This window comes from Astatotilapia calliptera, chromosome 16 (assembly GCF_900246225.1).
Source record: "Astatotilapia calliptera chromosome 16, fAstCal1.2, whole genome shotgun sequence".
Taxonomy (NCBI): Eukaryota; Metazoa; Chordata; class Actinopteri; order Cichliformes; family Cichlidae; genus Astatotilapia; species Astatotilapia calliptera.
The window spans coordinates 26013064-26040947 of record NC_039317.1 but is presented as its reverse complement, the minus strand read 5'-3'; the positions used below and the strand labels follow the sequence as shown (position 1 = coordinate 26040947).

General features: G+C 38.4%; 1 protein-coding gene across 1 annotated transcript in view; it reads right to left on the bottom strand.

Moving 5' to 3' along the window:
* Positions 1-2423: 2423 nt before the first annotated feature.
* Positions 2424-27884, bottom strand: part of LOC113007990 (thrombospondin type-1 domain-containing protein 7B-like) — a 145767-nt gene continuing 120306 nt past the window's right edge. Inside the window, exons 11-16 of the mRNA XM_026145082.1 lie at positions 27351-27466; positions 25396-25528; positions 23705-23808; positions 17008-17199; positions 3006-3271; positions 2424-2486 (exon numbers count right to left, since the gene is read on the bottom strand). Coding sequence (XP_026000867.1) covers positions 3111-3271; positions 17008-17199; positions 23705-23808; positions 25396-25528; positions 27351-27466 — 706 coding nt within the window. The 3' untranslated portion in view covers positions 2424-2486; positions 3006-3110. The remainder of the gene's footprint in view (positions 2487-3005; positions 3272-17007; positions 17200-23704; positions 23809-25395; positions 25529-27350; positions 27467-27884) is intronic.

The window sequence follows — 27884 nt, the reverse complement described above, 5'->3', positions numbered from 1 at the left end:
TGCTATGATTTATATACAGTCAGTGTTACAGCTGGATCCATACATGGATAAAATCAAAACATTGGCTAGTTGTGACTGAACAACTGCTGTTAGGGGTGGCGTTTATCAAAGTGCAAACAAGAGTGCCGAGTTTTAGTATTCTTCAACATGAAGTTAATTCTTTACTTACTCATTTCCCACTTGTACACCACAGCTTGGGGACTTTTTTCAGTGAGAGTGATGCATGCATTATCATCATGATTAACTTGTTTCATGGTCCATTCATTTATCAGTACAAAAAAAAAAAGAAATATATACATACATATGGGCTTGCTCATTAACAGCACACTTTGAGTTTACTTTACAGAGCAGCTTCTGCACAGCCTTTTTGACATTGTAGCCATTATTGCTCATTATTTCCATGGTGGCTCTCTCTCTCTCGCTTTCGTTTTCCTTCTTGCTCTGGCTCTTCCTTTCTCTATCTCTCCCCCTATCTTTTGCGCTCACTCAGCCGTGTGACAAGAAGATGATTTGTGGCATGCTGTAAATTTTATAACTGTCGAGCCAATCACTTCTGGCTGGGGCTCAAGGGGAAACATCTGCTGGTAGGTGTGAGGCTAGAGTTTGGCTACAGCGATTCACAGTTCAGAGTCAGCGACAGGAGAGCAAGTGTTTGTGAAAGAGGAGAGACCAATTAGGATTGAGAATTTTCGTTGTCGTGAAATACTCCTAACAGACATTAACTACATTTTTACAAATGTAAAAATAGAGAGCAATGACAATAGTTACTTTAGGACAAAGCAAGGATAAACCAGAGGATAAATCTTTCTTTGACATCTTGTTGAGACCATTTAGAAGTTTCCTCATTTGACATAACAGGAGGAAGCACCCTCGCAGCTCTATGCCTACAGAACTAGCACAAAGGTTAGAGTATCTCTCCACCCACACTTTGGACAGATGTACTTCACTTTAAATGTCCAATTTAGCAATGTTAACAATGAGCCCCACTCCACAGTCTGGATAAATCCATGAGGACATGGGCAACAGTGAGCTCCAATTTAAGTGTTGAGGGTTATTACAGGGCATTACAACAGGGGCCATATAGACCTTGTTAGTGGGCACTTAACCATCTGTACACAAATCTCCACTAGAACACATTAGAATATTTTTCACACAGCCATGCCTCATCTCCATACTGACCTCTACAAACTAAAGTGTCCTTTCAAGCCCATTCAAGCATAGAGGCAGCATTCATAAAACACTTCCTCTCTTTAAACCGTGACCCCACGAGAGATGTGGCTGTCACAAAATATTCAGGGGCTGTGCAAAAAAACCTGACTATGGAATATCAAAAGCTCCCATCTGTCCACTTCCCTCCTCTCTATTCTTTCTTTTTTTGTTACTTAATTTTCTTCCATTTTTATGTCAAGGAAAGGGCATGTCTTGCAAGGCCTTGGATTTGGCGACTCAAAAACACCAGACAATGAACTGATCACCCCTGAGTCCCTCTGCCTAAAGGGTAATAAACCTTGTCATTGAAATGTGAGCAGAATTCATCCAAAGGTATCCTAAAAGCCTAAATGAGATGTGTCCAAACACTCACATGGAAACTGCAGCATGCACCGTACAAATGTTTCCTGTATAAGATAGTGTGTGCCTGCGTACAGCAAGGAGAACACTATTAGCACTAAGACGGTATTGTTTCCACATTTAGCATAATTCTGTGTTGCATGTACTGCAGAAGTACACGTGACTTCCATTATTTGTTATTATTAATCTCTGGCTCTCTTTCACAGTCTGTCTTTTCTTCTGTCTTCTTCCCATCACCTCCAACCAGTCAAGTAGATGGCTGCTCCTCCCTGAGCCTAGTTGTGTCGGAAGTTTCTTCCTGTTAAAAAAGAGGTTTCCTTCCCACTGTTGCCACGTGCTTGCTCAAAGGGGGTTGTTTAATTGTTGGTGTTTTTCTCTATTATTGTAGTGTTTTCACCTTATAAAGTGCCTGAGATGACTGTTGTTATGATTTGGACCTACATAAATAAAACAGAATTGAAAACTGTATTATCCCTGAAAATGACCAAGTCTGAGAAAAAGGAACTTAAATAAGCAGCAAAAGAGCTGATGAGCGCATTTCTGTGTGGTTTTACTGTGTCTCCTTGTGTAAATTTCTCCCTGAAATTTTTAACTGTTATTAATAAATATTAATAAAGATCAAGCAACAAGTGAATACGAATTCCACTTTGAGGACAGATTCATAACAAACAGTTACCTTTCAATATTTGCTTTTCCTCTTGTATTGGATTCTATATACTACACTGGTGCTAGCCTTACCTGGTTCTTTAAATCCAGTTTGGGACATGGTCGTCCTCCATTGAAAGCTTTCTCTCTCAGCCACTTAGACCTGATCTTTAACCCCGCTGCCACAGGATGCACTGCAGGGGACCAAGCTGACCAGTCACTGAGCTTGCAGTCTATGGGGCAAGGGATGTGGCAAACCTCCACAATGTAGCCTGGAATTTAAATTGGCAGACAGAATGGGCAGGGATGATTCAGACTTGGTCTGCAGCTGCAGTGCAGATCACATTAATTATGTCAGACAGTCACGCTACTGGTGAGTGTTACCCCAGACCCTGGACTTACCCACCGTGAGACCGAGGGCTAATAAACTGACTAATGAGCATTTAATTCCTATGCTGTATAAGCTTTTACAGTGTGTTAAAAAAATTGTTGTTCTCTGCGTTTGGTTTTAGCTTAGACTTACACAGCAAGGCTTCACGACACAAGGAAACGACCATATAGGACAAAGACTTACAGTTGTGTTTTAGTCACTGACATTTTTCTTTCACATTAAAAAGTTAAATTGCTCATACTCTCATCAAATTTCATCATCAATTTACTATATATAGTGAAATAAATTAGAGATATAATCTATGTTGCATGTATCTAATACAATGTTGTATGTTTATGAAGGATACTCATTATTTTTAGCTAAAATGTGTAATTTGTAGGCATATCTCAATTAGTCCTACCTGACTCTGTACAGAGTGAAGGGCTAACCAGGTTCTCCTGCTGGTTAATGCAGGCAACAGCCCTGTAGCGCAGACCTTGGCCACAATCCTTCACCTCTCGATGGCTCATCCAGCCCTGTGATGATCCCAAGACCGAAGGATCAGGGAGTATGCAAGCAGACCAGTTCCCACAGGGCTGGGACAAAACTCATCACAAGGACATGTCTCTGTCTCCTCCAGCGGGTGCAACTCCTTATTCAAGCAGGTTTCCTTTTTTTTGCTACGACCTAAGCAGAAGATGGACAAACAATGCAAAATTACTGAACTGGATGGGCAGAACATGTTTTGTAATAGGACACGAGGACAGCTTTTTTCCACATTAGATAAGAGTCTTGAGAGATGAATGTATAATAAGGTGTATTGTTTAACATAAACAGCAGTTACAGTAATTAAAAAGTGTTCATTAAATGTAACAGAATGTATTTATGTTAATAAATTTACAAAGTCAGCAGGTGAGAAAACTAAATAACCAGTGTAGCTATTAGCTGAGTGTAAATTGCTAATTTGCACCATTATAACTGTGAGACACTTACAGGCACATTGCAAGTTCGCTTGCTCTCTTAAATCCACCATCTCTACTCTTAAGAGACTTGTATTTGAGCCTTAGCTAATAAGATCACTGTTTCATTTCTTGTGGGAATCATTGCCTCCCTTTCACTGCTGACTCCGCAAGGCAGTGAATTGCTTTAGAAGCTGGCTTAAAGTTTCATTATTCTCACTCACATTTAAGCCCAAATCATAGTTATGTGCAGAAATACAGTATATTCTCTAAAGATGAACTAAGACAATGTAACCAACTGTTAAATCTGCCATCATACAATAATAGAGCATAAGGTGTTAACATGGAGTGACAGTAGCTGTGTTTTATTGTATAGTTATCAAACGCTATTATGTAGTATTTATTGAAATATATTTGTATAATACTACATTTCTTTCCTCTTACGAGTAATTCCACCACAAAATACTGCAGTCAAATGGCAGGCTTTTCCCATTATATACCACAAACTGCTGCGAGGCTGGATGTAAACCAATTTACTCAGTAGGTCATCTTTTGCGATTCTAGTCTATGTTTGTTGAGTTCCTTTAGAAGAAACACAGCCGAGGCAGTAAAAAAAACCCCGAGGCAGTAAAAAAACAAAAAACAAATAAAATCATAACCAACAAAAAAACACTTATTTGTTCCCTTTGTCGTGTGACGCCCAAAAAACCTCATTGTATAATTGGTGCTGTTCGCAAATGTATTATTGCTTAATTTCTCCATTATTTTAAACCCCTTGGGGAAATGGTGCATGCTTAGTGTCTGTGTTATGACTCTACAGCTACAGCGAAGGTTAGACTTGACTAGAATTGCTTTACCATACTACTTAGACAATATTAAAATGGACAATACAAATAAGATTATTGTTCCATTCAGCTAAAACATAATTTCTATATTTATAACCTGTTGCAGCTCATTTGTATGTAAATGCACCATCGTTGAATATAGCACATTCGTGCACTGTGTGCTACCGTGAGGAGCAGGAAGGATAAAAAGTGCTGCAGCATTGCAGTGTTCTCCCACCGAGCAGGGAACACAGAAAGATCTGTCATTTAAAAATCTCTTGAATGTGTTCTGGTAATGGGCATTTATTCCCTCTCATTCTTTTACAACCATGATTTCTCACCAGCACTTAGTGGTTGCTGTTTATTATTAATAATGATCAAAAGTGCAGAGTCTTTGATTCAAAGGGTTGACAATAGTGGAGAAATGGGTGGACAAAGCTGCACCGACACATTAGTTATATCATTAATCTGTAATGTTCTGCTCAGCTGTTACATTGCGATTAAGTGCTGTAATTGTGTTTGGAATGCCTACCTTCCTTCAGCCTGTCTCTTCTTGTTTTATATCACATAATCATTTTTATAAATTTGCCTTTTGGCAAGCTTTTTTAAATTGTAACAATTTAATTATTTATTTATTTTTTCCTTTTTTACAGCATGCTTACTTACAATCCACAGAACACAGCGCATCTTATGGGTTGCCAAGTTCTGGTACGGCTTCTTTTAATAGAGATTGTGGCACCAAAATGAGTCTAAGAAATGAAAGAGGATTTAACTGAAAACATTTTACACTATCATCCGTCTTTATCACTGGGTATTAGTACATGGGTTAAGCGATATACAGTGGATTGAGCATGAGTATTTTCACAGTTATTTAATGTTATTTAATGTTATTTAAAACAACAATAGTAATACAGTGGCTGGAAATGCCACTTTCAATATCTGGACTGGCAACAGATACAACCTGTCAAGCTGCCCAGCCCCTCAGAAGTCTACCTTATGATAGATTGTCTGCTGTGTCATATGATAACATAACACCTATAAATATCCTGCTTTCAGTGATGCATCAGTTAAAATAAAGAAATAGATTAAACAGTCCCCTCTGTTGTCACCTCTTCATGTACTCGTCAGTACTAGAGAAAAATTTAAGTTGACAAGCCCACTGCCCCCCACCCACACACCTCAAAGACTATAAAGGGACAATTCAAGCAAATGGAAGACAAAACGGTTACATATCTTTATATTTCATCTTCTTGCCATTCAAAATGAAAATAAAAATGCAATTTAGGTCATAATGAGTCCCTGACATTGTTTTGTGTGTTGCTTATTACATTAATATTAATATCATTTTGTGTGTCCCTTAGGTTTGGGGTATACTGTGTGTAAAATTAATATGTTTAGGGGTTGCTGTTTTTTTTTACCAGAGAATCTCCAAACTCTGTTTAATAATACATCAGATCTGCAAATGTGAATCCCTTCTGCCAGATTAAATGCACTGTTAAACTGACTATGCTGAAATTGAAAAAACACTATATTGCAATCATGTTTACCTCCACGTTAAAGTAATAATAACAATAATAACAATGATTTCTGTATAGCACAAAACCAGCATTATAAAGTGCTCCACAGAAATACAGAATAAAGGAACAAACTAATAAAAGAACAAATTGGCTGCCACTCAAGCAACTGAGTGTTTGTATTATGTAGAGACAGATACATTACTATAGCAACATTGACAGCGTATTTAGCAAAACAATGTGTGTGCTGTGACAGTATGATGATATCTGAAGACATGTTGCTAAGGTGTGTAATGTCTATCACTGCTTTCCTTTCCAGGTGATTTTAATGCTTTACAGTAAAGCCTCATAGACTTGAAGAGATACAGACATTGACCCAAAATAATTCTGGTTATATATATAAAGATGAACAGGCTCCACTGTACCTTAAAGACTACATGAAGAGAATAAATCTCTGTCAAAGTGCAAATTTACTTGAGACTGCTAGTTTTTAAAATTAGAGCCTGCCCCGAAGAGCTGCCTCTAAGTGTGGATTCAGAAAGCAGAGACCCTCTGTACTTTTTTCTAATAGCCACTTAAGTCTAATAACCTACAAAGTGTACTGAGATTACTTCAGTTTCCTGGTGTAGTATGACATGTTTACCTTATGTGCTGTTGTCTATTACACACAAATGTACTGTAATAGCACCTCCAAGCAAAAAAGGATTCCTCAAAAACTATCAGGAGACTTTTTAGTGATTAACATGATGAGTTTTTTTTCAATATATATTTATACATCAATTTTCTTTCACTCATTCAATTCAGAGTCATGGAAAAAAGAAACCTAATTTAAACGTCTTGCTTTAAAAGGAAGAAAATTCAATGTAACCTGCTGTACAAAGAACAGATGGCATTGTATTATTTGTAGGTTTATGCAGTACTGCTTTTGAGGTGGTTATTTTCTTGTTGTTTGGTTAAAATAAATCCTGTTAGTCCCACATGAATAGAACCATTCAACACTTTAATGAATTGCATTCCCCCAAGAATAAGCAAATTGCTACGTTATTGTTACAATTAAAGTAAACACCTCGTGCACTGTAAAATGAAAGCACTATAACAGAACTCCTTGACCCGAGCCAAATGGAGAGCTCACAAACACTCACAACCTGGTAAAAGAGTTGCACTGTGGTTGTACTAATCCTGCTATGCCTGTGCACCTCTGTTTATTTTGTGGATCCTGGGTGTCTTTAGCTCCCCGTGTGCCCAGTCAGTGAGCAGTCCATCTGTTTCGTAACATGATTTGATTGCAAACATTCCTTATCGAGTGTGAACCCACTGCCGTCACAGTGCAATTCACCAACAATCTGTTCAATCTATGCCACTGCTGGTGGTTGATTGAAAAGTGCCAGTGCAATATCACTTCACTGGCAACTTGACTTTGCAGGCAAATTACTAGTTAAAGATCTGCAGGCAACACAAAGAGTGCAATATCTAGCTTATTTTAATATTATGTATTTTGTATAGAGATTTTTCCTCTAAATCTTCCATATATAAAGTGTCATAACCTGATGCTTCTTTAAAGCCATAATATTATGCAGAATTATCGAACAACACTGCCAAGCATTTGGATGTGAATGCATATCTTTGTATGTTCTGACACCCAACTGTTAAAGAATGATGGCTGTTCCATTGTTGAGGCTGAGCCATGCCCCCCTATTTCATCTGCACCTGTCTTTAAAAAATACATGAATTTGGCTTGTGAGATAAAGTATTTTCTTAATATTTACTGATTGGTTTATGTATATTTCAAAAGGTTGAATTGATTCATGGCTTACGTACGTTTGTTTTTTAAATGTCACCATAAACACTGAGAATATATGATATTTTTTCACACTGATTTTGACTAAAATGCTCTGACTCTTTATTCTTGATATTTTTTCAAAGCAAACCTAAGAAATAAAGTGTTTGTACAATACAATAAGAGTGCATTACAATGAATTACAAAAAATTCAATATGTGTTAAAGCTGCTATATAGCTTGACTGATAGACTTTATATTCTTACATATAATATTAACTTCCTCAAGTTGCAACACTTAAAGTGAATTATTCATGTCATCAGTCCTACAGTGGCTGAGTAACAGTTGTCATGAATGAAAAAGTCTGACTGTTCAGTTTGTTGTCTGGCTCTCTAGCGGCATAATATTAAAACTTTTGTTATGTTACCCCAGAGTGTGTAATAAATCCTACAAATTTTGTCCTTTTGAATTCCAGCCCACTTCATTAAAACATTTTACCAACACACTTCTTCGCAGTTTGAGTGGACTTTTAAAGACTTTTCAAACCCATCACTTAGCAATCAAAAATTTTACCCATTAAACATAAAAAGTCAGGTCAGCTTTGCAAAGAAACTACTTCTTAACATTAAAATCATAAAAACTCACAAAGAAGAAAAAATACAAAAGAAAAATTATGGAATGAAATCAGCTTCTAGATAGCCATTGACCATCGGAGCGAGCATATTTCAATAAACGCCTGTCTAAAATGATACACAGGAGCTACTTAGAAGGCTCAGAGTCAGAGCGGTTGTGAAATGCACACTAACAATGCCGGCTAAATCATTGAAATGCAGTTAAGGGCGATCGTGGCTCAAGAGTTGGGAGTTCACCTTGTAATCGGAAGGTTGCCGGTTCGAGCCCCGGCTTGGACAGTCTCGGTCGTTGTGTCCTTGGGCAAGACACTTCACCCGTTGCCTACTGGTGGTGGTCAGAGGGCCCGGTGGCGCCAGTGTCCGGCAGCCTCGCCTCTGTCAGTGCGCCCCAGGGTGGCTGTGGCTACAATGTAGCTTGCCATCACCAGTGTGTGAATGTGTGCGTGAATGGGTGGATGACTGGATATGTAAAGCGCTTTGGGGTCCTTAGGGACTAGTAAAGCGCTATATAAATACAGGCCATTTACCATTTAAGGTCTTCAGGATACTTGCACAAACACTGCTCTCGGATAAGTGGGGGAAATAATTCACAGAAGGTAATGTTTGAATACTCATTCACCACTCATTCTCCTGGAAAATATAGCACCAGCTACTACTGAGCACTTAAAAGGAAAGTGCTTAAAAAAATGATGATTTTCTAAAAGATTTTTTTCACCCAAGTTAAATTCTGACTGATTCAGTTTACAGCGGCATAACAATAATTATTTTCCCTATTAACATTTATATTATTAAGACATTGGTGTATTTAAAACTAGAATATTATCATTCCCTAGAGTTATTTTTTATAACGGGTTCAATTTTCAGTATTTTACTGATGTATGAAACAGACCTTCAGCATTTACTATTAAGGTGTTATTTATTCATAGACACATGAGTTAAAGATGATATGTTCAGAATGTTTTCAACAACACGCGGTAAACCAATGCTGCTAACGATAAACACTAAACAAATCTGATGCACATCTATTCACAACCAGGCAGCCAAATGGAAATGAGTAAAATGATAATGTGAGATGTCCCAAAAACACTCAGCAAAAGATAATGGTGGTGTTCAGTATGCAGTATACTGGTGGATCGTATACCATCATAGTGATAGAAACAGACATTCACACCTATTCAGCATGTGTTTAGACGTTTGGGAATTACAGCACCTGCAAGAAACCTATACTGGGTGAACATGCAAATTCCTCACAGAGAGGCATCAGCCTCCCTATGGACAGTTTTTAAAGTAACAGTTCTAACAACTGAGCCGATGCTGCCTCAATGTGGAGTGTCAAATACACTCCCATCTAATTGAAATGGATTGCTATTTTTGAAGCATGTGATATATAAAGTCAGAGGTGTAATAAATTAAATCTGCTACTTAAAACAACATGTTTGTGTCCTTTAGTATATAAGACAGAGGGCAGGGTAAGTGTTCAGAAGCTGACAGAACAGTAAACAGTGGGTATGGCTGTTCGTTTTATGCCTTTCTCCTTTCAAGCACAGCCTGTTTGTGAACATAAGTGGAATGGTACGAACTAAAATATGAAAAATAATGTATACAGAGCTTTACAAACAGCTTTTATTCTAAATAGAGAATTATACCCACCAGCCACTTCATTCATAGATAGATCTTGCTACTACTGGTTTGATCTCCCATTGTGACTTCACACCTACCTTAGTTCTATGTGGCACAGATTCAACGAGATGCTGGAGATGTTACTCAGAGATTTTGGTCCATAATGACAGTGTCACACAGTTGCTTTAGATTTGTCAGCTGCACATCCCTGATGGGAATCTCCCATTCCATTACATCCCAAACATGCTCTGTCAGATCGATATCTGGAGAATGTGGAGGCCAGTGGAGTACAGGAAACTCACTGCCATGTTAGAAAAAAATCACTTTGAGATGATTTGAGCTTTGTGACATGGAGTGTTATCCCTATAGAGGAGGCATCGGTCTTTAAGGGATGGATACACAGTGGTCTTAAAGGGATGGACATGGTCAGCAACAATACCAAGGTAGGCTATGGCTTTTGAATGATGCTCAGTTGTTACCTGAGGCCCAAAGGGTGTTGGGAAAATATACCCCAGACCTTTACACATTACACCACCAGCCTGAACTGCTTATACAAGCCAGAATGGACCCATACTTTCATGTTGCTTATGCCAAATTCTGATGCTACCTATAAAAATGTTGCAGCAGAACTCATTAGACCAGGCAACATGCGGCCAATCTTCTACTGTGCAAACTTGTCAGCTACAGTATACCATGAGATTGTAGTCTTATTTTACTATTGCAGCTGACAGGAAAGGGACCTGGTGTCGTCTTCTGTTTCTGTAGTGCATCACCTTCAAGGCTTGAAGGTTGTGCATTAAAAGATGATTTTCTGCTTACTGTTGTCTTTCTGTCAGTCCAAAGCAGTCTGGCCATTCTCCTCTGATCTCTGCAATAGCAAGGGAACTGCCACTCACTGGATATGATCTCCTTTTTTGCAATCCAGAGATGGTTGTGTGGTAAAATGCCAGTAGATCATCAGTTTTTGAAATAGTCAGAATACCCCGTGTGGCAACAGCAACTATGCGACATTCAAAGTCACTTCAATAACCTTTATTCCCCAATGTGATGTTTAAACTTCAGCAGGTCGTTTTGACAATGTCAATGTGCCTAAATGCATATTTACATTAGAAATCAATAAAGTGGCTATTGAATGTATATTTACTTTTGCAAGTTTTCCACCCTGTTTAACCTGTAATGATTAGAGGTTAGTTTTTACATTGCCTTTTGTCACTTGGATCTCCATCAGTGTATTACAAGCCTAGTGTCCTGGCAGGCCCAAGTTGAAGCCGCCCAAACATGATTGTCTATGTTTGTTTGTTTGTTTAAATACAAATGTTGCAGTTGTTAAGGTAGCTAATGCATTTTATTAGTTTACTTTTAATAATATGCAATATTAAAACCTTGTAAAAGCAAACCTAGAAAGAAATGTAGGGATAAAGATAAGGTACATGTTACGAATTTTAGTTCTCTGATGATATTTGTCTACTTAAGTCCACTAAATATAGTTTACGGTGATCTAGATCATAGATACCAATATATGGTTAACCGTTTGGTGCTTCATGGCGTAAAGTACATAAAATACATTTTCCGGTTTCTCCCTCTCTCCTGCCACTCACTGAGTCTTTGTGCAGAGCTCTACATGTGCAATCCCTCTGTTCAGTTTACAGGCAAGTATAGTGCTTGCCACTGGTATATGAGGCTGGTATATGCTTCACCAGATAAAGGTACTTCAAAATACAATAGTAAAAATACATTAAAAATTTAAAAAGTTGACTAGATGGGAACAGAGAACACTGAGAACACTGAAAGCACTGGTTGCTTAGTACTCATTTCCAAATTCGACCTTGATTTTAATGTCCTTTATCCACCTGTATCCTGTCAAATATCTTCAAATGCTGAAATCATTCTGAGAAAATTATTTCACTGTCATCCAGACAAACAGACATAAAATTCTTCCCACTAGAGTAGCTGTCTCAAAGATCAGATTTTGCCATGATGAGACGCACAAACAGACAGACCCAACAACTGAAAACCATCCAAATTCTTCTGCCCTGGTACCTATAGGCATACAGACACCTTGACTATTGGATGACTGACCAATCTAATACCAACGTTAAAAAGGATAACACCGGCTGCAATGACTGTATGCTGTAGTTTACAAACTTCTTTATCCTTACACTTGGTAAAGAAAGTAGGATCATTTCCAATCAAATGTCCAGATAAATTTGGTGATAAAAAGTGATAAAGACACAAGTGAATTGAAATATTCACATGTTCTGACTGCTATGAACAGACAATTATGCTAACACACTTCCCCATGAGCTAAGCTTGATTTCATGTGGTGGATTATAAGAGCAATATAGAAGGAGACAGGACATGTTTACTGCAACCCCTCCAGCAACAGATAAAATATTAATGTAGACAAATAGTATCCTGCCTGGTCTGAAACCACAGCATGTAATTCAGATTTTGCCATCTGTACTAAAATAAGAGACTACAAGCTGTGAGGGATCAAATTTAGACGTGATATTAAACTACAGGAACTGTGTGAACTCACACTGTAACAAAGTGCTGGAAAAACACATTTGAGTTTTTACAGTATTGTACATTTCTTCATAAATACATTTAAAATGCTATATTTGTTTAGTAAATTTTAGTATCACTGAGTAATACACTGTACTGCCAAAAGTACTCACTAGTCAGCCTTAACACAATTGACATCAAATTAATCCATGGGGTTTAATTTGATGTCGGCCCAGCCTTTGCAGCTAGAACAGCTTCAACTCTTCTCGGAAGGCTTTCCACAAGGTTTAGGAGTGTGTTTATGGGAATTTTTGACCATTCATCCAGAAGTGCATTTGTGAGCCCTGATGTTGGATGAGAAAACCTGGGTGACAGTCTCTTAGGGCCACATCTCAAAGATGCTGAAGTCAGGATTCTGTGCAGGCCAGTCAGATTCTTCCACACCAAACTCATTCATCCATGTCTTTACAGACCTTGCTTTGTGCACTGGCGCACAGCAATGTTGGAACAGGAAGAGGCCATCCCCAAACTGCTCACATAAAGTTGGGAGCATAAAATTGTCCAAAATGTCTTGATATGCTGAAGCATTAATAGTTCCTTTCATTGAAGCTAAAAGGTCAGCCCAACAACCCCGTCCACCAAACTTCGCAACTGGCACAATAAAGTCAGACAAGTACCGTTCTCCTGGCAACTACCAAGCTCAGACTCATCCATCGGATTGCCAGATGGAGAAGCATTTGTCACTCCAGAGAACACATGTCTACTGCTCTATATTCCAGTGTCGGCGTGCTTTACACTATCTGACACTTTGCATTGTGTTTGGTGATGTAAGTCTTGGATGCAGCTGCTCTGCCATGGAAAGTCATTACATGAAGCTTTTTACAGACTGTTTCTTGAGGTAATATGATGGCCACATGAAGTTTGGAGGTCTGTAGTGACTCATTGTGCAGAAAGTTTGCGACATCTCTACACACCAGTATCTCTTAACCCCACTCTGTGATTTTACTTGGTGTATCACTTCATAACTGAGTTGCTGTCATTCCCATTCACTTCCACTTTGTTATAATAACAGTAATAATGGATGGTGGAATAATTAGTAGTGAGAAAATTGCACAACTGGACTTTCCAGTTCCACAGGTGGCATCCTGTCATGGTACCACACTGGAATTCACTGAGCTCCTGAGAGCAAATGTCAGCTGTTGCAAATGTTTGTAGAAACAGTCTGTGTGCCTAGATGCTTAGATGTTATACACCTGTGGCCATGGAAGTGATTGGGACATCTGAATTTGAATGGATGAGTTTTTTGGAATGTTTTTGGCAGTATAGTGTGCGTGTAGGTGTACGCTGGCAAGCTACATATATTTTGATTGCTGTCAATGTTCTAATGAGATTTTAAGCACAAACAACACACCTGTAGCAAATAAAAACTTCAGGACATCATTCATACTTATATTAAAGGCAGAAAATTTGCCACACAAGCTGAGATCTTGGCATAGTTCATTTGTTTTCATTTTTTTTCAGATTTCAAAGTTGTTCTACTCTTTTAAACTATAACTTTGTAATTAACAATTAGTTCCCCCCTCTGCTAACCCCACAGCTGCATGTGACACTATCCACTCTGCCATAGCTCGGCTACAGACTCAGCACCCGAGTGCCTTTATTGTGATCTCGGGTGACTTCAACCATGTATCACTGGACAATACACTACCAACATTCAAACAATATGTGGACTGTCCCACCAGGGGAGAGAAAACTTTAGACTTACTGTATGCTAACGTCAAGGATGCATACAGCTCCTCCTCCCTCCCCCCACTTGGTAGGTCAGATCATAACCTGATTCACCTCACCCCCCGCTATGTGCCAATTGTGAGGAGGGAACCTGTGACCACCAGGACTGTTAGGAGGTGGTCAGAGGAGGCAATAGCGGAACTACAGGGCTGTTTCGAGGTGACCGACTGGGAAACACTCTGTGAGCCTCACGCCGAGGACATCAATGGGCTTACTGAGTGTATCACAGGCTACATAACTTTCTGCACCGACTCCATTGTTCCAGCTCAGACTGTTCATTGTTACCCAAATAACAAGCCGTGGGTGACTAAGGACATCAAAGCCCTCCTCAACAACAAGAAGAGGGCTTTCAGAGGGGGCAACAAAGAGGAGGTGAGGAAGATCCAGGTGTTACTAAAGGACAAGATCAGAGAGGCTAAGGACAATTACAGGAGGAAGCTGGAGTGGAAACTCCAGCAGAACAGCATGAGAGAGGTGTGGAGGGGCATGAAGACCATCACTGGATTCAGGCCAACCAACAGCAGGGGAGCTGAGGGAGGTGAGAATAGAGCCGACGAGTTGAATCTGTTTTTCAATAGATTCGACACCACAGTGTCTGCTCCCACCCCCACAACCTCACCTGCAGTCAGCCTGGAATCCAGAGCCACACCACTGTGCCAGCCTCTCTCTTCACATGTTGCCTCCTGTGAGATTCCTGACACCCCTCCCCCACCCATCACCTTCACTCAATACCAGGTTGAGATGCAAATGAGGAGACTTCACTCAGGCAAGTCTGCTGGACCAGACGGAGTGAGTCCCCTTGTCCTCAAGACCTGTGCCCCCCAGCTGTGTGGAGTCTTTCATAAACTGTTTATGCTGAGTCTGAGTCTGCAGAGGGTCCCGGTGATGTGGAAGACATCATGCCTCGTCCCTGTACCAAAGACGCCTCGTCCCAGTGGCCCCCAGGATTACAGGCCCGTGGCACTGACCTCCCACATCATGAAGACCCTGGAAAGGCTCATCCTGGACCAGCTGCGACCCATAGTAAGACCACATCTGGATCCCCTTCAGTTCGCTTATCAGCCTCGTCTCAGAACAGAGGACGCCATCATCTACCTGCTCAATCGTGTCTACACCCATCTGGACCAGCCGGCGAGCACTGTGAGGGTCATGTTTTTTGACTTTTCCAGTGCTTTCAACACCATCAGGCCGACCCTCCTGGGTGATAAGTTAGCAGCGATGCAGGTGGATGCTTCTCTGGTGTCCTGGATTGTTGATTACCTGACAGGAAGACCACAATATGTACGTCTCCCACAGTGTGTGTCTGACAAGGTGATTAGCAACACAGGGGCACCACAGGGGACTGTCCTCTCCCCCTTCCTCTTCACCCTCTACACCACAGACTTCAGCCACTGCACAGAGACATGCCATCTTCAGAAGTTTTCTGATGACTCTGCGGTGGTTGGATGCATCAGCAGGGATGATGAGACAGAGTACCGGGCTGTGGTCGACTCCTTTGTCACGTGGTGTGAGCAGAATCATCTGCAGCTCAACGTGGCAAAGACCAAGGAACTGATCGTGGACTTCAGGAAGACCAGGAAACACTTGACCCCTGTTTCAATCCAGGGGGTCAGTGTTGACATTGTGGAGGACTATAAATACCTTGGAGTACACATTGACAATAAACTGGACTGGGCTAAAAACACCACAGCACTTTACAGGAAGGGCCAGAGTCGTCTCTATTTTTTGAGGCGACTGAGGTCCTTCAACATCTGCCAGAAAATGCTGAGGATTTTCTATGAGTCTGTGTGGCCAGTGCGATCCTCTATGCTGTTGCATGCTGGGGGAGCAGGCTGAGGGTCGCAGATGCCAACAGACTTAATAAACTGATCCGTAAGGCCAGCAATGTTGTGGGGATGGAGCTGGACTCCCTCAAGGTGGTGTCGGAGAGGCGGATGCTGTCCAAGATAAAGACAATGTTGGATAACACCTCCCACCCACTCCATGACATGTTGGTCAGTCACAGGAGCACGTTCAGTGAGAGACTGAGATTACCGAAAAGCACCACTGAACGACACAGGAAATCATTCCTGCCTGTGGCCATCTCCCTGTACAACGCATCCACTTAACACACTGTTTGCTGCTACAACTACACATGTTTCTTTTCCAAATATTTATTTATAAGTGACTTATGTATGTATGTATGTATGTATGTATATATATGCATATATTGTACTATTCTTAGTTAGCGTATTGTCTGTCTTGTTAATGTTTGTTTATAATGGAGCACTGTAACAAAAAATAATTTCCCCCAGGGATCAATAAAGTATTCTGATTCTGATTCTGATTAAAATAAAAACAAAACAATAAAAAGCTGTAGAAGTTGGTCAAAAGTTGGCAGTGTTCTACTCAAATTTTACAAAAGAATTTTTTTTACCATCTGCAGTAATAGAATATGAATAAATAAACAAGACTCATTAGTTTGAACTAAATGCAGAAGGACATAAAAATGTTCATTAATTTTGTAATTTAATGTAAAAGTGAAACAACATAAGTTTTTTTTTTATCTTTCACTAATATGCATTAGGTCTGAACTGGTATATTCTGACTTAAGAAAACTGCCACACGCTCAGACATTACAAAAGCTTTTATCCTCTCTGCTTTTATTTATTTCCAAATTGACTACCAGTCATATCAATAAAAATATAAAACAACAATGTGAGAATGCTTCACCTGAGAACACAATCCAATTGTTCTACCAGCAAAGATTAAACAGTTGCCTTGAAATTGCGTGTGTCTCACAATCCGTGAATAACGAGTCTTTACCTGCAAGTGAGCGCTTTCGTATTCGAGAGCTGCCACATCCAGCACATTCAGAGAACTTGGACCATGCAGTTAGAGTGCAGTCATCCTTGCAAGCCACCCGACACTCTCTGATCTGAGGGGGCAAGGGACCAGCCCATTGCAGGCACTCTGTCATATTGGCAGACTCTCCGCTCTGTCCAACACAACTGACTCCTGCAATTACAAGAATGCCATTTCAGTTATACATTGCACAAATGACAAGCCATTCTTCATCAAGCCAAAATTCAGTTGTCGCTACTGTAAAATAGTCTTCGAAAATTCCTACTATGCCTGAGAAAAGGTTCACAGTTTTATGTGAGGTTGCTTGGACTGAAGAAAGAAAATGCCTCCACAGTGTAGCCATAGTTAGAATATTCTGGTGCAGCTTTCATGTTAGCATCAAGTGAAATGGTAATTCAACCTTCAAGCTCAACACCATTATCAGACTTCTTTAGATAACTATGATTTATTGTATAAAAACAGGACATTCATAATAAAAGCTTAACATAAAAGGTTAATAGCTTTGACAGAATGATCTACATGTTTTAAAAAGAAATTATTGGAGCCTGATCAAACAGGGATAGAGACATTACAATTCAGCAATATGTGCCAGGGTGTGCCATGAATTATTACATTAGCTGCATAACAAAAGCAGATGTGTTATTTTTTCTTTTACTGATAGTGGGTCTAGCGCTCAGTTGAATAGAAGAAACATTTCACAGTCTAGCCTGTTACTTTCCTTTAGACATAAATAAATGAATGCAAATAAATGGAAGATGTAAGAGGTGTCTTTTTCAGAAAATGCAACAGCTGGCATCATCAAAGGTCAAGAGCAAAAGGAACAATCAATATAAGGGATAGATCAGAATGAGTTTTTAAAAGCTGTACTGTGAGACTGTATTTTACTTTAAACAAACATGTTTCAACATGCTCAATTAACAGTAACGTTAACATTTTGATGCTTAACAGGTTTAATATTAGCAATGCTTTAGCATATCAGGATCACATAGTAATAAATCAAGTACTTTTCACTGAAAATGCCCAATCCTAACCTGCAGGCAGGTTAATGGCTTACCAAAAATAATAGTTTCCATTCCTTTGGGTAAAGGCCAAGTTAGCACATTAGCATGCCCAAAGAAAAAATAAACAGAAACCTAACAATATCACACTATGCTGAAATAAAATGGGTTAAAGATGCTTTCAAAAACTCCTTTGAACAACTGTTTATGATTTGCTGACAGACAGGGAAAGATCGTAATTACAATTATGACAAAATAAAACTGGAGTCTGAGACAGTAAAATTGGAGCTTAGTTGACAGGATGGCTTTTAGCACCCTCAATCATTGATAATTAGCATTTGTGTAACTTAATATCCTAGCATGGCAAACCACACATTAAGCACAAGCAATGATGGTAATGAAGTTTGAGTTAAATGGTGTATCAATAAATATGTTTAGACAAATGTTGCAGGAATATTGATATTTTATAGACAGTTAGTTATACACCTAATTATCTAATCTACAAAGGGAACATATTATGGAAGAAAGCACATCCATTTGTTAGAAATGCATGCATGACATTTAAATAACGTAAAAGAAATAGATTGTGTGATAAGTGCTTTTGCAAATCAAATAGCATAATAATTGAAACACTACCCAGATTTAAAAACAAAACAATAAAACAAAGTAAATAAAACATCTGAATTACAATAATCAACACATCTACTGGTTGATAAAAGGAATGATTTGTCCCTCCCAGATTCATGAAACACATTTTTCAGACACTGCACACAAAGTAGCTGCATAAAAATAGTACTATGTGTAGAGTTTTAAATAAATAAATAAAAAAACACAAAGAAAATGAAGTTAAAAAAACAAAACAATGCCTGTGGACATATTGGCTCGAGTTTGCTGGCTGATGGAAGGCAGAGGAACATTTTTAGCTTCGCCAGGTTCTGTTAACTGTGAAGGAAAGGTTGAATGGACTTTGACGCCTTGAAAAAGGAATCCTCGTAGATAAACAAACAAACTGCACAGGGCATTATAATGTTCAAATACTTTGCACTGTCACTCTGGGATTTAAATAAATTATTGTTGCCAGTGAGGGGAACTTCTCCTCCCGCAAGACCTCCGAGTCTTTGAGGATTCACTGATCTACAAACATGCCTTTAATCCATTGTATTGATTTGTATTTGACTTTTAAATTTTGCCCTCTGACAAAAACTGTTTGGTTTCTACATGTCTGCTGAAAAGGCGTGGGATGGTCATTTACATACAAAGCTTCTGCACAGGCAGCACAAGGAGGATGGTAGCTGTTGTTATAGTGCATTTACGTAATGGTCAAATGCATAGCTATACAAAAGCCTGCATGTTTGTCTATAGGTTAATTCTGTAAGCCATCAAACACTTAAGACGTGAGAATATATTGAAAAATACATTTTTTTTTATGTCTTGTCTTTTAGCTAGTCTCACTGAAAACCCAACTATGTGATCCCCAGAAGCTTCTTATTAAGAATACTATCTCGTTGTCATCTTGTTTTGACTTGGGGCCATCTAGTCTATCCATGTTTCTTTCAGGCTCTGGTTGCCTACACCCGCATCATCTCATCATCTCCCCTTACAAGTGGTTACTTTTTGTCAAGGCATCCCAGCAAATGACAAGGATCATCTCTGATTATATAGATACTTAGAAAGGTATGTTGGAGTGCCATTTATAGAAGGTATGCTTTCAAGAGGCTTGTCATATTCTGCCTTTTTAAAATCCCAGAGAGCTTGAAGGTAAAAGAGATTCTTTAAAAACATCAAATTTCTTTCTCTTTTATTCAGTCCAATCCAGAAGATTTTATGTTTTACATCTTTACTTAATATAAAGTTTTTAATGCATTATATATCCAGCCCACACATCCACCATCAAACATCTTCATTTTAATTCAGTCATACTGCTTGTATAATGTTCTTCAGTATAATGCATTGTGAAGAGTAATGTGGACTGGATTCATCATAGCCATTAAGTCACATCTTTCCTGGAGCAAAAGATCATCAGCATGACTCACTTTCTACTGAATAATTACTCACAACGGTTCCAGTTCTACTCAGGGAGGAATATAACATATCCAGCTGGTTATGATACAAAATTTGGCTGAATTTAGACACAGTATGTAGTGCAATATGCACTGACAAACAGATCACTCTAGTGGTTATCAGCTACAAATTCACACAGGTAATCTGCAGTCAAGTGTTCTCTTTCGTTTAGTGTTTTTATTTTATTTGGAAAGGTTCTAATTCATCTTGTCAGATCTTTCATTTAGTAATGCCTCTTATCTGCGAGCACCTCAGCGGGTTAGTTGTATAACACAAACCTCTCCTCGTTCTGCACATTATGAGACATTAGCATTCATGCAACATGCCTTGAATCTGGCATGAGGCCAGATTCACACGGACATGGAAGTATTTACCCAAGGCAAGGAAATATTTGTGATTGGATTTGAGGTTTACAGAGCCAATATGTTGCAAATTCTGACTATTATTTTAATCTCATAGTAAAGCTCTGAGCCTGAGGTTCACAACATTTTGACTGGTTTTGACTAGGCAGAAAAGCCCTGGTTGCTCTTTAAGTTGTTCTTCTACCATCTTTAAACTATTCATAGTGACATTTATCATCACTAGTCAGTTTCCAGAGGCTGCACGGTATTTGTATTAAAACATTTCTTTCTCCCAGTAGAGGCAACTGCAACTAAAATGCTGCCTATCTCAAGGAAAGTAATAGTGGTTTCTACATAGATTGTGTGTCTGTTTTTACTTTTCAGTGTTAGAAATTAAGTCAAAGAAATATGAGATAAACCCAAGGTTAAGTGCATAATTGACTGTTTAATACACTTACATCTACCTTAAAGCAAATATATTTCATTGATGTACAGATATAAAGTTAAAAGGAAACATGTTAATGGGTAACACAATAAGAAGCAGAGTTGAATTCTGGTGATTTAAAAAAAATCTATGCCTTACTGTGCTGTGATCTGCTGCTCACTATCACAGATATGAAAGCTGACGTGTCAGATTAGAAAAAAACACTATGGTCTGTTCGTGACCAGAGAACAGAGGACAAATTTCATAGTGCATTGCTAGTTGGTAGAAGCACAATGCAATGTTAATATTTTATGCTGATCATTTAAACAGTACATATGTTGTCAAGAAGATAGGATTACATTCATAGTTGTTGACCAACCTGGTAAACAGGTTAAAAAACGACAGTTACTCTTATATGTAATCTGCTTAACTACCATCATGCAAAGATGCAGCCTGATATGCACAATTCATCTTAGCATGCAGTGCACATATGCGCTACGCATCTCAGCACTCAGTACTGAGAAGCATATTGAGTTGCTATGGTTCCTAAATGCTTCCGCATTGTGATCATACCACTTACAGTTGATCATGGAATATCTAGGAGTGAAGGAATTTCACAAACTGACTTGTGGTTCCATCCTATTACAATTCCATGCTCAAATGAGCTCAGTGAGATCTTTAGTTCAATCCATTCCTTTACAAATGCTTGTAAAAGCAGACTGAGTGGCTAGGCAGCTGATCTTAAGCACGTGTGGCACTGCATCTGAAAACAGCTCAATTCAAAGATGACTTTGATACCTTTGTCCATACAATGTATTCGGAAACATGATTCACTTCAAGCTGCTGAAGAAAGCCAAAGACAAGCAGCTAAAAGCCAGCCTAGATTTTGCACTGAAGGAGGATCAAGGTCTGACATACTAATGTTGCAACTTTTCATATTCAATTTTTCAATGAAGAGAAGCATTTGAAGTAGCTATCATCTCATCTCTCACACCCTTACAACAGGATGTGAGCAACTATAATTAATAGCAAGTCTGGGGGAAATAATTCAAAGTTGAATACTGTATTAGGGTCATGCCTTACCAATTCATCTCAACCTTCTAGCTATAGTCATGGATTATGTTGAAAAAATGTATATGAACAATTCAAGTTGAATGGACCTTCAAAGGTTTTAAACCTCTACTTAATAAATAAGTTAATAAAAACGTGTATATTTTTACACCCCAAAAAGGCTTTAATTAAAAACTAATATTTCCCCTATTCTTCATATTATTGCAACCAAAATCTGAGTCTGTATAATGTTAATAATGTTGTAGGAGTAATTCTGCTCTCCATAGGAAAACCGCCTGCCACAAATCTTACTAAATACAGCCCGAGGGCTGAAAAATTCACTTCTTAGCTTGTTGTGTGATTTTTGGACTGTGTAGATTCCTGTGTCATATCCTTGATGAACATCCTTATGCTTCTCAGAGGATCTGTGGAAATGACTGCTACAGGCTCAAATTATTAAAAAGCCATAGGTGTTAATTGAATCATTTTGCACTCATTTAAAGGCAAGCAGCTTCCTGATGCATTCCCGAAACCGGCTGTTCTAATGTACTTATATGGCTCAAGAGAAGTTTTCAGAGCATTATTTTACTGCCTTGAGAACTTTATAGCATTTCTGCTCTCGGCATCGCTGATTTCTACGTAGCAGTATAATTACAACTGACATTTCTCAAGTGACTTTCTATGACTTTTCGATGAAGATGGGAAAAGTGTTTGCAGTGTTCCTAGGTTAAGAGCAAGCCTCATTGACCTTTAGAGCTTCCTATTTGAATATGATTAGTTGATAGCCAAGTTAAATACCTGTGACATTTCAAAAACTGTAGTGTGAGAGTGAAATTTGCAATTGGTAAAAACACTGAAATTAAATGTAGGATTTAAACAACAAAGATTTCAGAGGCTACGTTCACTCAGCTTAGGCTTAACCAAGTCAATGAGAGGGCACATAAATGTCAAATTGTGGCATAACTGGAGCAAAGTAATTGGCAATAGAGCCATAGCTCGAGTATAGAAACAACGAAGGACATCTTTTAAAAAAAATTATTATTAGTCTGTGACTTTGAGATTTTCTGCCTTGCATGCGATATTTTGCAGATATTACAAAATATAATGTTCTAAAAGATTTGATTGGCTGCAAATAAAAGAAAAACAGCAAACAGAATAGGAATGCATTCAGCAAAATCAGTGTAAACTAGAGGATGACATAATGACAAGGACAAATAAACTACACAATAGTTTCCTCGTTTTAATGTCCATCTTTTTTAGTTTAAAGGTGAGCAAAAAGGTGAAGAAAAAACCTGATGCACTGCATCAATATAGGTTCTTTTCGGTCTGACTTTAGAAAAGCAGAGAAAGCTATGAAACCTTCAAAACTTTATCCAACATAAAATGCACTCAGTTGTGAGTCTACTTTGAAGTTGTGAGTCAGAACATATGAGTGCATGTAGGGTCTGCATGGTGCTAGCTCTGGCTTTTCATTTCTATTAAAGCAAATACTAAGTAGCCCGTGATGGCTGGACTTGCTACGTACGTTAATAAGAGACTAGTGACATGATGAAATTGTCAAGAAAGCACAGAAAGGTTCATCTAATGATATTCACTGAACAAATTGCTGTCTTCCTTAACGTTTCTGCCATTTGCTTGTTAGAGGAGCAGTTCAGAAAGGACTATTAGGTCTCATTAAGTAAAGATGGTATATAGATGGAAGAGCAACGCTGAAAATAGGTGAAATGGTAGCAGCTGGGAAATATAAAGTGAAGAGAATGCACTGATTTAGGGCTACAACTTGCCTCTTGTTTCTAAACCTTTTCCACACGTTTCTCCTGGTCCCGACAGCCCACGTCTCACAGATTCAGGAACTAGAGAACAGCTGCTCCATTTGTGCGTCCTCCACCTAGACCGAAACGCGAAGGAAGAAGAACTTTAGGCTGGCAGCGGCTTGTTACAGTTTTAAGTACAGAAATGCTAAAGGTGTCATTATATTCTTCTCAGAAGTGCGAGTTTGTAGCCGTGAACTGGACCACAGGCAGCACTGAATGTGGAAAAATGGAAGTGAGTGCCATTCTTGATTTTACAATGAAAATAAAAATATTATGGCATTGAATTTGTCCAGTTTGTGAAGGTCACATTGCTCTATTGGTATTTTATTGAAAACACTTCTGCTTGAATTCTTGGTGTTGGTTTTTTTTTTTTTTTTTTGGGGGGGCTTATGTATGAATACTAAAATTAGGTACATGAATTCACATTAAATACTAGAAAAACTCAGTTAAACGCTTAACTGTGTGTTATGGTTAAATGCTCATTCTTGCACATGAATGGTTACTGTGAAGTGCATGTACCTCACCAGGCCAACTGCCAACAACTTTCCAGCATATCTATTGCTAGTGGTGTTTGAGACGGAGCAGTATGCTGAAGAAATGAAGATATAGGTGTTTGAAGGAGTTTAAATCTGAGCAGATTTTGGAGGAAACCAAACTGGCAACAAATCTGAAAGCATCACACTGAGCTGAGACATCCAGCCATTGTTGGGAAGTATCTCCAAATGAGACTATTACTTAAAAGTAAGTAAGACCATGAAGCCAGCAGCTGTAAATGTTTCTCTAAAGGTGTTTTACATTTGTAATGTCATTTGTTTTTTAAGGTATTTGTCCTGCGATTCTATAAACAGTATTTATTTTTATTTTTTTTTCTAAGCTTGGGACATGGTAGTAGTTTGAGAATTTATGACGAAAACAGGTTGGCCTTGTACTCAAAACACAGATGAATAGTTAGATTTTTTAAGGAATATAGCATATCAAGCAGAGCAAATGAAGATGAACACATATTTTACCAGTCATACTCCTTTAGTGAATGTCAAATATCAAGTTTCTGATGTTAAAGCTTGTGGCTATGTTACATAGCTGAAGCTCATTCCCAGGTAATTACACAGGTCTGCAACCGAAATGGTAGTTTGGCGGTGTAAGGAGCTCAGATGATCGTGTCCCAACAGGTTTATTTTGTTCATAGCGAAAGGTAAAGAATCTCAAAAAAATTATGCATTTCATTGCTTTTTTAAATTTAAACTCCACATATTTTGCAAATAACTGTACATGATGAAGGGAAATGGAGATCATTTTTGCATTCCGCACCGTAAAAAAACATAATATTTACCAAAACTATCCCATGCAGCTGAAATTTTTTTTTTAATCAACCTGTGTTAGTATCATATTATCATTCAAAATTGCAATTTTATATTTATATGTGTTTTTAAACATGTATCGTAACATCTGAATATAAACCAGAATTTGTATTTACTTACCTGTTTATTCTTCCATCTTGTGCCATTTAAACTTCATCATTTAACTCTAATAATGCACCCTAGTCATGATTTCAAAAATAGCTCACTCACTTCTTACCGTGTGCTCTTATATGGCAGATAAGCTGAGTTAACTTGTCCTTGGATTAAAAACAGAAAGCAGTTCATTATAAATAGTGCTTTTACCTATACACTGGACATACACGAAGTGATTCACACTCTCTCTCTTCGTAAAGTGTGTCGGGACACTCTTGACCTCCATTAGCAGCCCTCTGAATGATGGTCCTGTATCGAGACTGTGTGGCGGCGGTTGCATTTTCTGTTAAACATGAAAGATAATCTTCACAAAAAGGCTGCGTTCAATGACAGATTATTTGCACAGCTGAATTTAAGTGAACATTTCCAAGGAGGAATAGGATGTAAAATGATACCGAGACAAGTGCCTGACAAATGTCTTGGTCGCAAAATAAATGATGCATCAATATCACCACTGTGCTCTAATATCTCAAAGAGGGGAAAAAAACAAGTGGTCTCGAAATTGTTCCGATGCTGATTAGCATGCCCTTGTAGCAGCGATGTCCTCCACTTCACTGCAGTCTGTTTTCGGACACACCACACTGTAATGGCTTCATTTGGCTCAGGCTCCAAGGCTCATTACACAGCACTAATTACTAAACATTGAAAATGGTGCAATTAAGAAAGAGATTACATCATCAACAGACCCAATGGACTACAGCATATTTACACAGATGAGATGCCTGCTCAATTCTTCTAAAAACAATTACATACTTTTTGATTTCCGAGACATTACAGTACACATATTGAAACCCATTAAATATCCATTCTTTTCTCTCTATGTGCTAGGTTAATGTAATGGACAGTTAAAACTGTTGTTTACAATTAAATGTAATTCTTGACAACACTTTGCGTGTATTGCACTGTACATTTTTCTAAGAAGCCTCTTGCCATCATTGTAAGCATGTGAAGCCAAGTGCATCATATTTGAGTTCTTGAGATTTTTACGCCATCAGTTTTTTCAATGAAAAATCTGAATATATCGCATCGTACATTACATTTTCAAGCTATTCATTGCAAGAATGAAAAAATAAATAAAAATTCTGTATGTAGCAACTATGATACAAAGTAAAACCCATGTATGAAAATGTATATTAATTTTGAATTTTCTGGCAATTATTTTATAGGTCAGGCTTAAAGGAATAACATATACAGTGATGTATACCTTCTTGAAGTTTACCTTATACAATCTACTGATGTGTCTTGATGCATGCTCAATCATCCAGGTAAGTAAATCCCAAAAGAATGATTCTGTTCATCTGGACGTAGCGTTTTCAGACCAAACCAAACAACGTCATCAGGCTCCGCAGTCTATTTACATCTACAGGCCAGTGGTCACTATTTCAATGATGAGGATGTACACATCCTGGACAGGGAGGAATGCTGGTTTCAGCAGGGATTCAAGGAGGCTATTTACGTGAAAAGGGAAAGACCATCTCTGAATCGAGGAGGGGCCTAAGGGTACATCTTTCGCCATTTTACAATGCGGTGATTGCAGCCATTCCCCAACTCTCTGTGAATTGTACTCATGGTCATTGATCAATAGTCTTTGATCAGTAGTTGTTGATCAATGGTGGTGACAATTTGCATATTAATGATCAAGGAGCTGACCTCACAGCCCATTGCTCATTCAGTGGGCTAGGTTCAGTTATTGTGTAAAAGGTTGGGGAAACCTTCAGTCAGCTGAGACTGAAGAAGTCACTTTGATGAATGATGAAACGTTTCTCCCACAGAAAACGTTACGTCCAGATGAACAGAATCAACCTTTTGGGAATACACTGATGTCAAATTAAAATCAGTTTCTAGATAGATTATAAGTAATCAACTGATTACTTATAATCGAATCTATAATCTATCTATCTATTGTGAAAGTATGAAATGTGTTTTTATTTGAATAGGTTATTTGTGCTCCTGAAACAAGGTATTTATATATTCAATCCCAATATATTGATAATTTACCAATTTTAAAAGATTTTACTCTGGATACTGATTAATTTTAAAAAGACTTAAGCTATTAGAGAGGCAATTGTAAAATAAATTTCTAGAAAATCCTGTCAGTGAGCTACCTGGAAGGCAGGTTGATGGGCAAGTTGTCCATTCACTGAAAGGCGTCACAATGCAGTCTCTCTTGCAGGGTAGCAAACAAGGACGGACGGTTTCCGGACGGGAAGAATCTGAACATCTAAACATACAAACAAACAAACAGTGGTCTTAAATTCTCTTCAGCCCCCAGGTGATGAATGATAAACGTCCTGGGTCTCACTAGTAAGAGGATAGCGCAGTAAAACAAATGCCCTGTCCTTGACATCACACATCTCCCTACAGAAAACATGATTGATTACATGTGCCTCTGCCTGCATGCTCAAGCAAACGCTACACAAATATAGAAATTTACAGTGTTCTCACACATTCAGTTGCCTCCCAGTCTACAAATATTACTCATTAAAAAAAAAAAAATTCAAGCCTACAAAGTGCCTGCATGCTTCACAGTGCATTTTCACTTTTAAATCCCAGTTTTACTAAAACTAGACTAATCAATATTTCTTTATGCTAGATTTGTAACCCACAGTGGCATCAACTAGTAATAATAATAATAATAA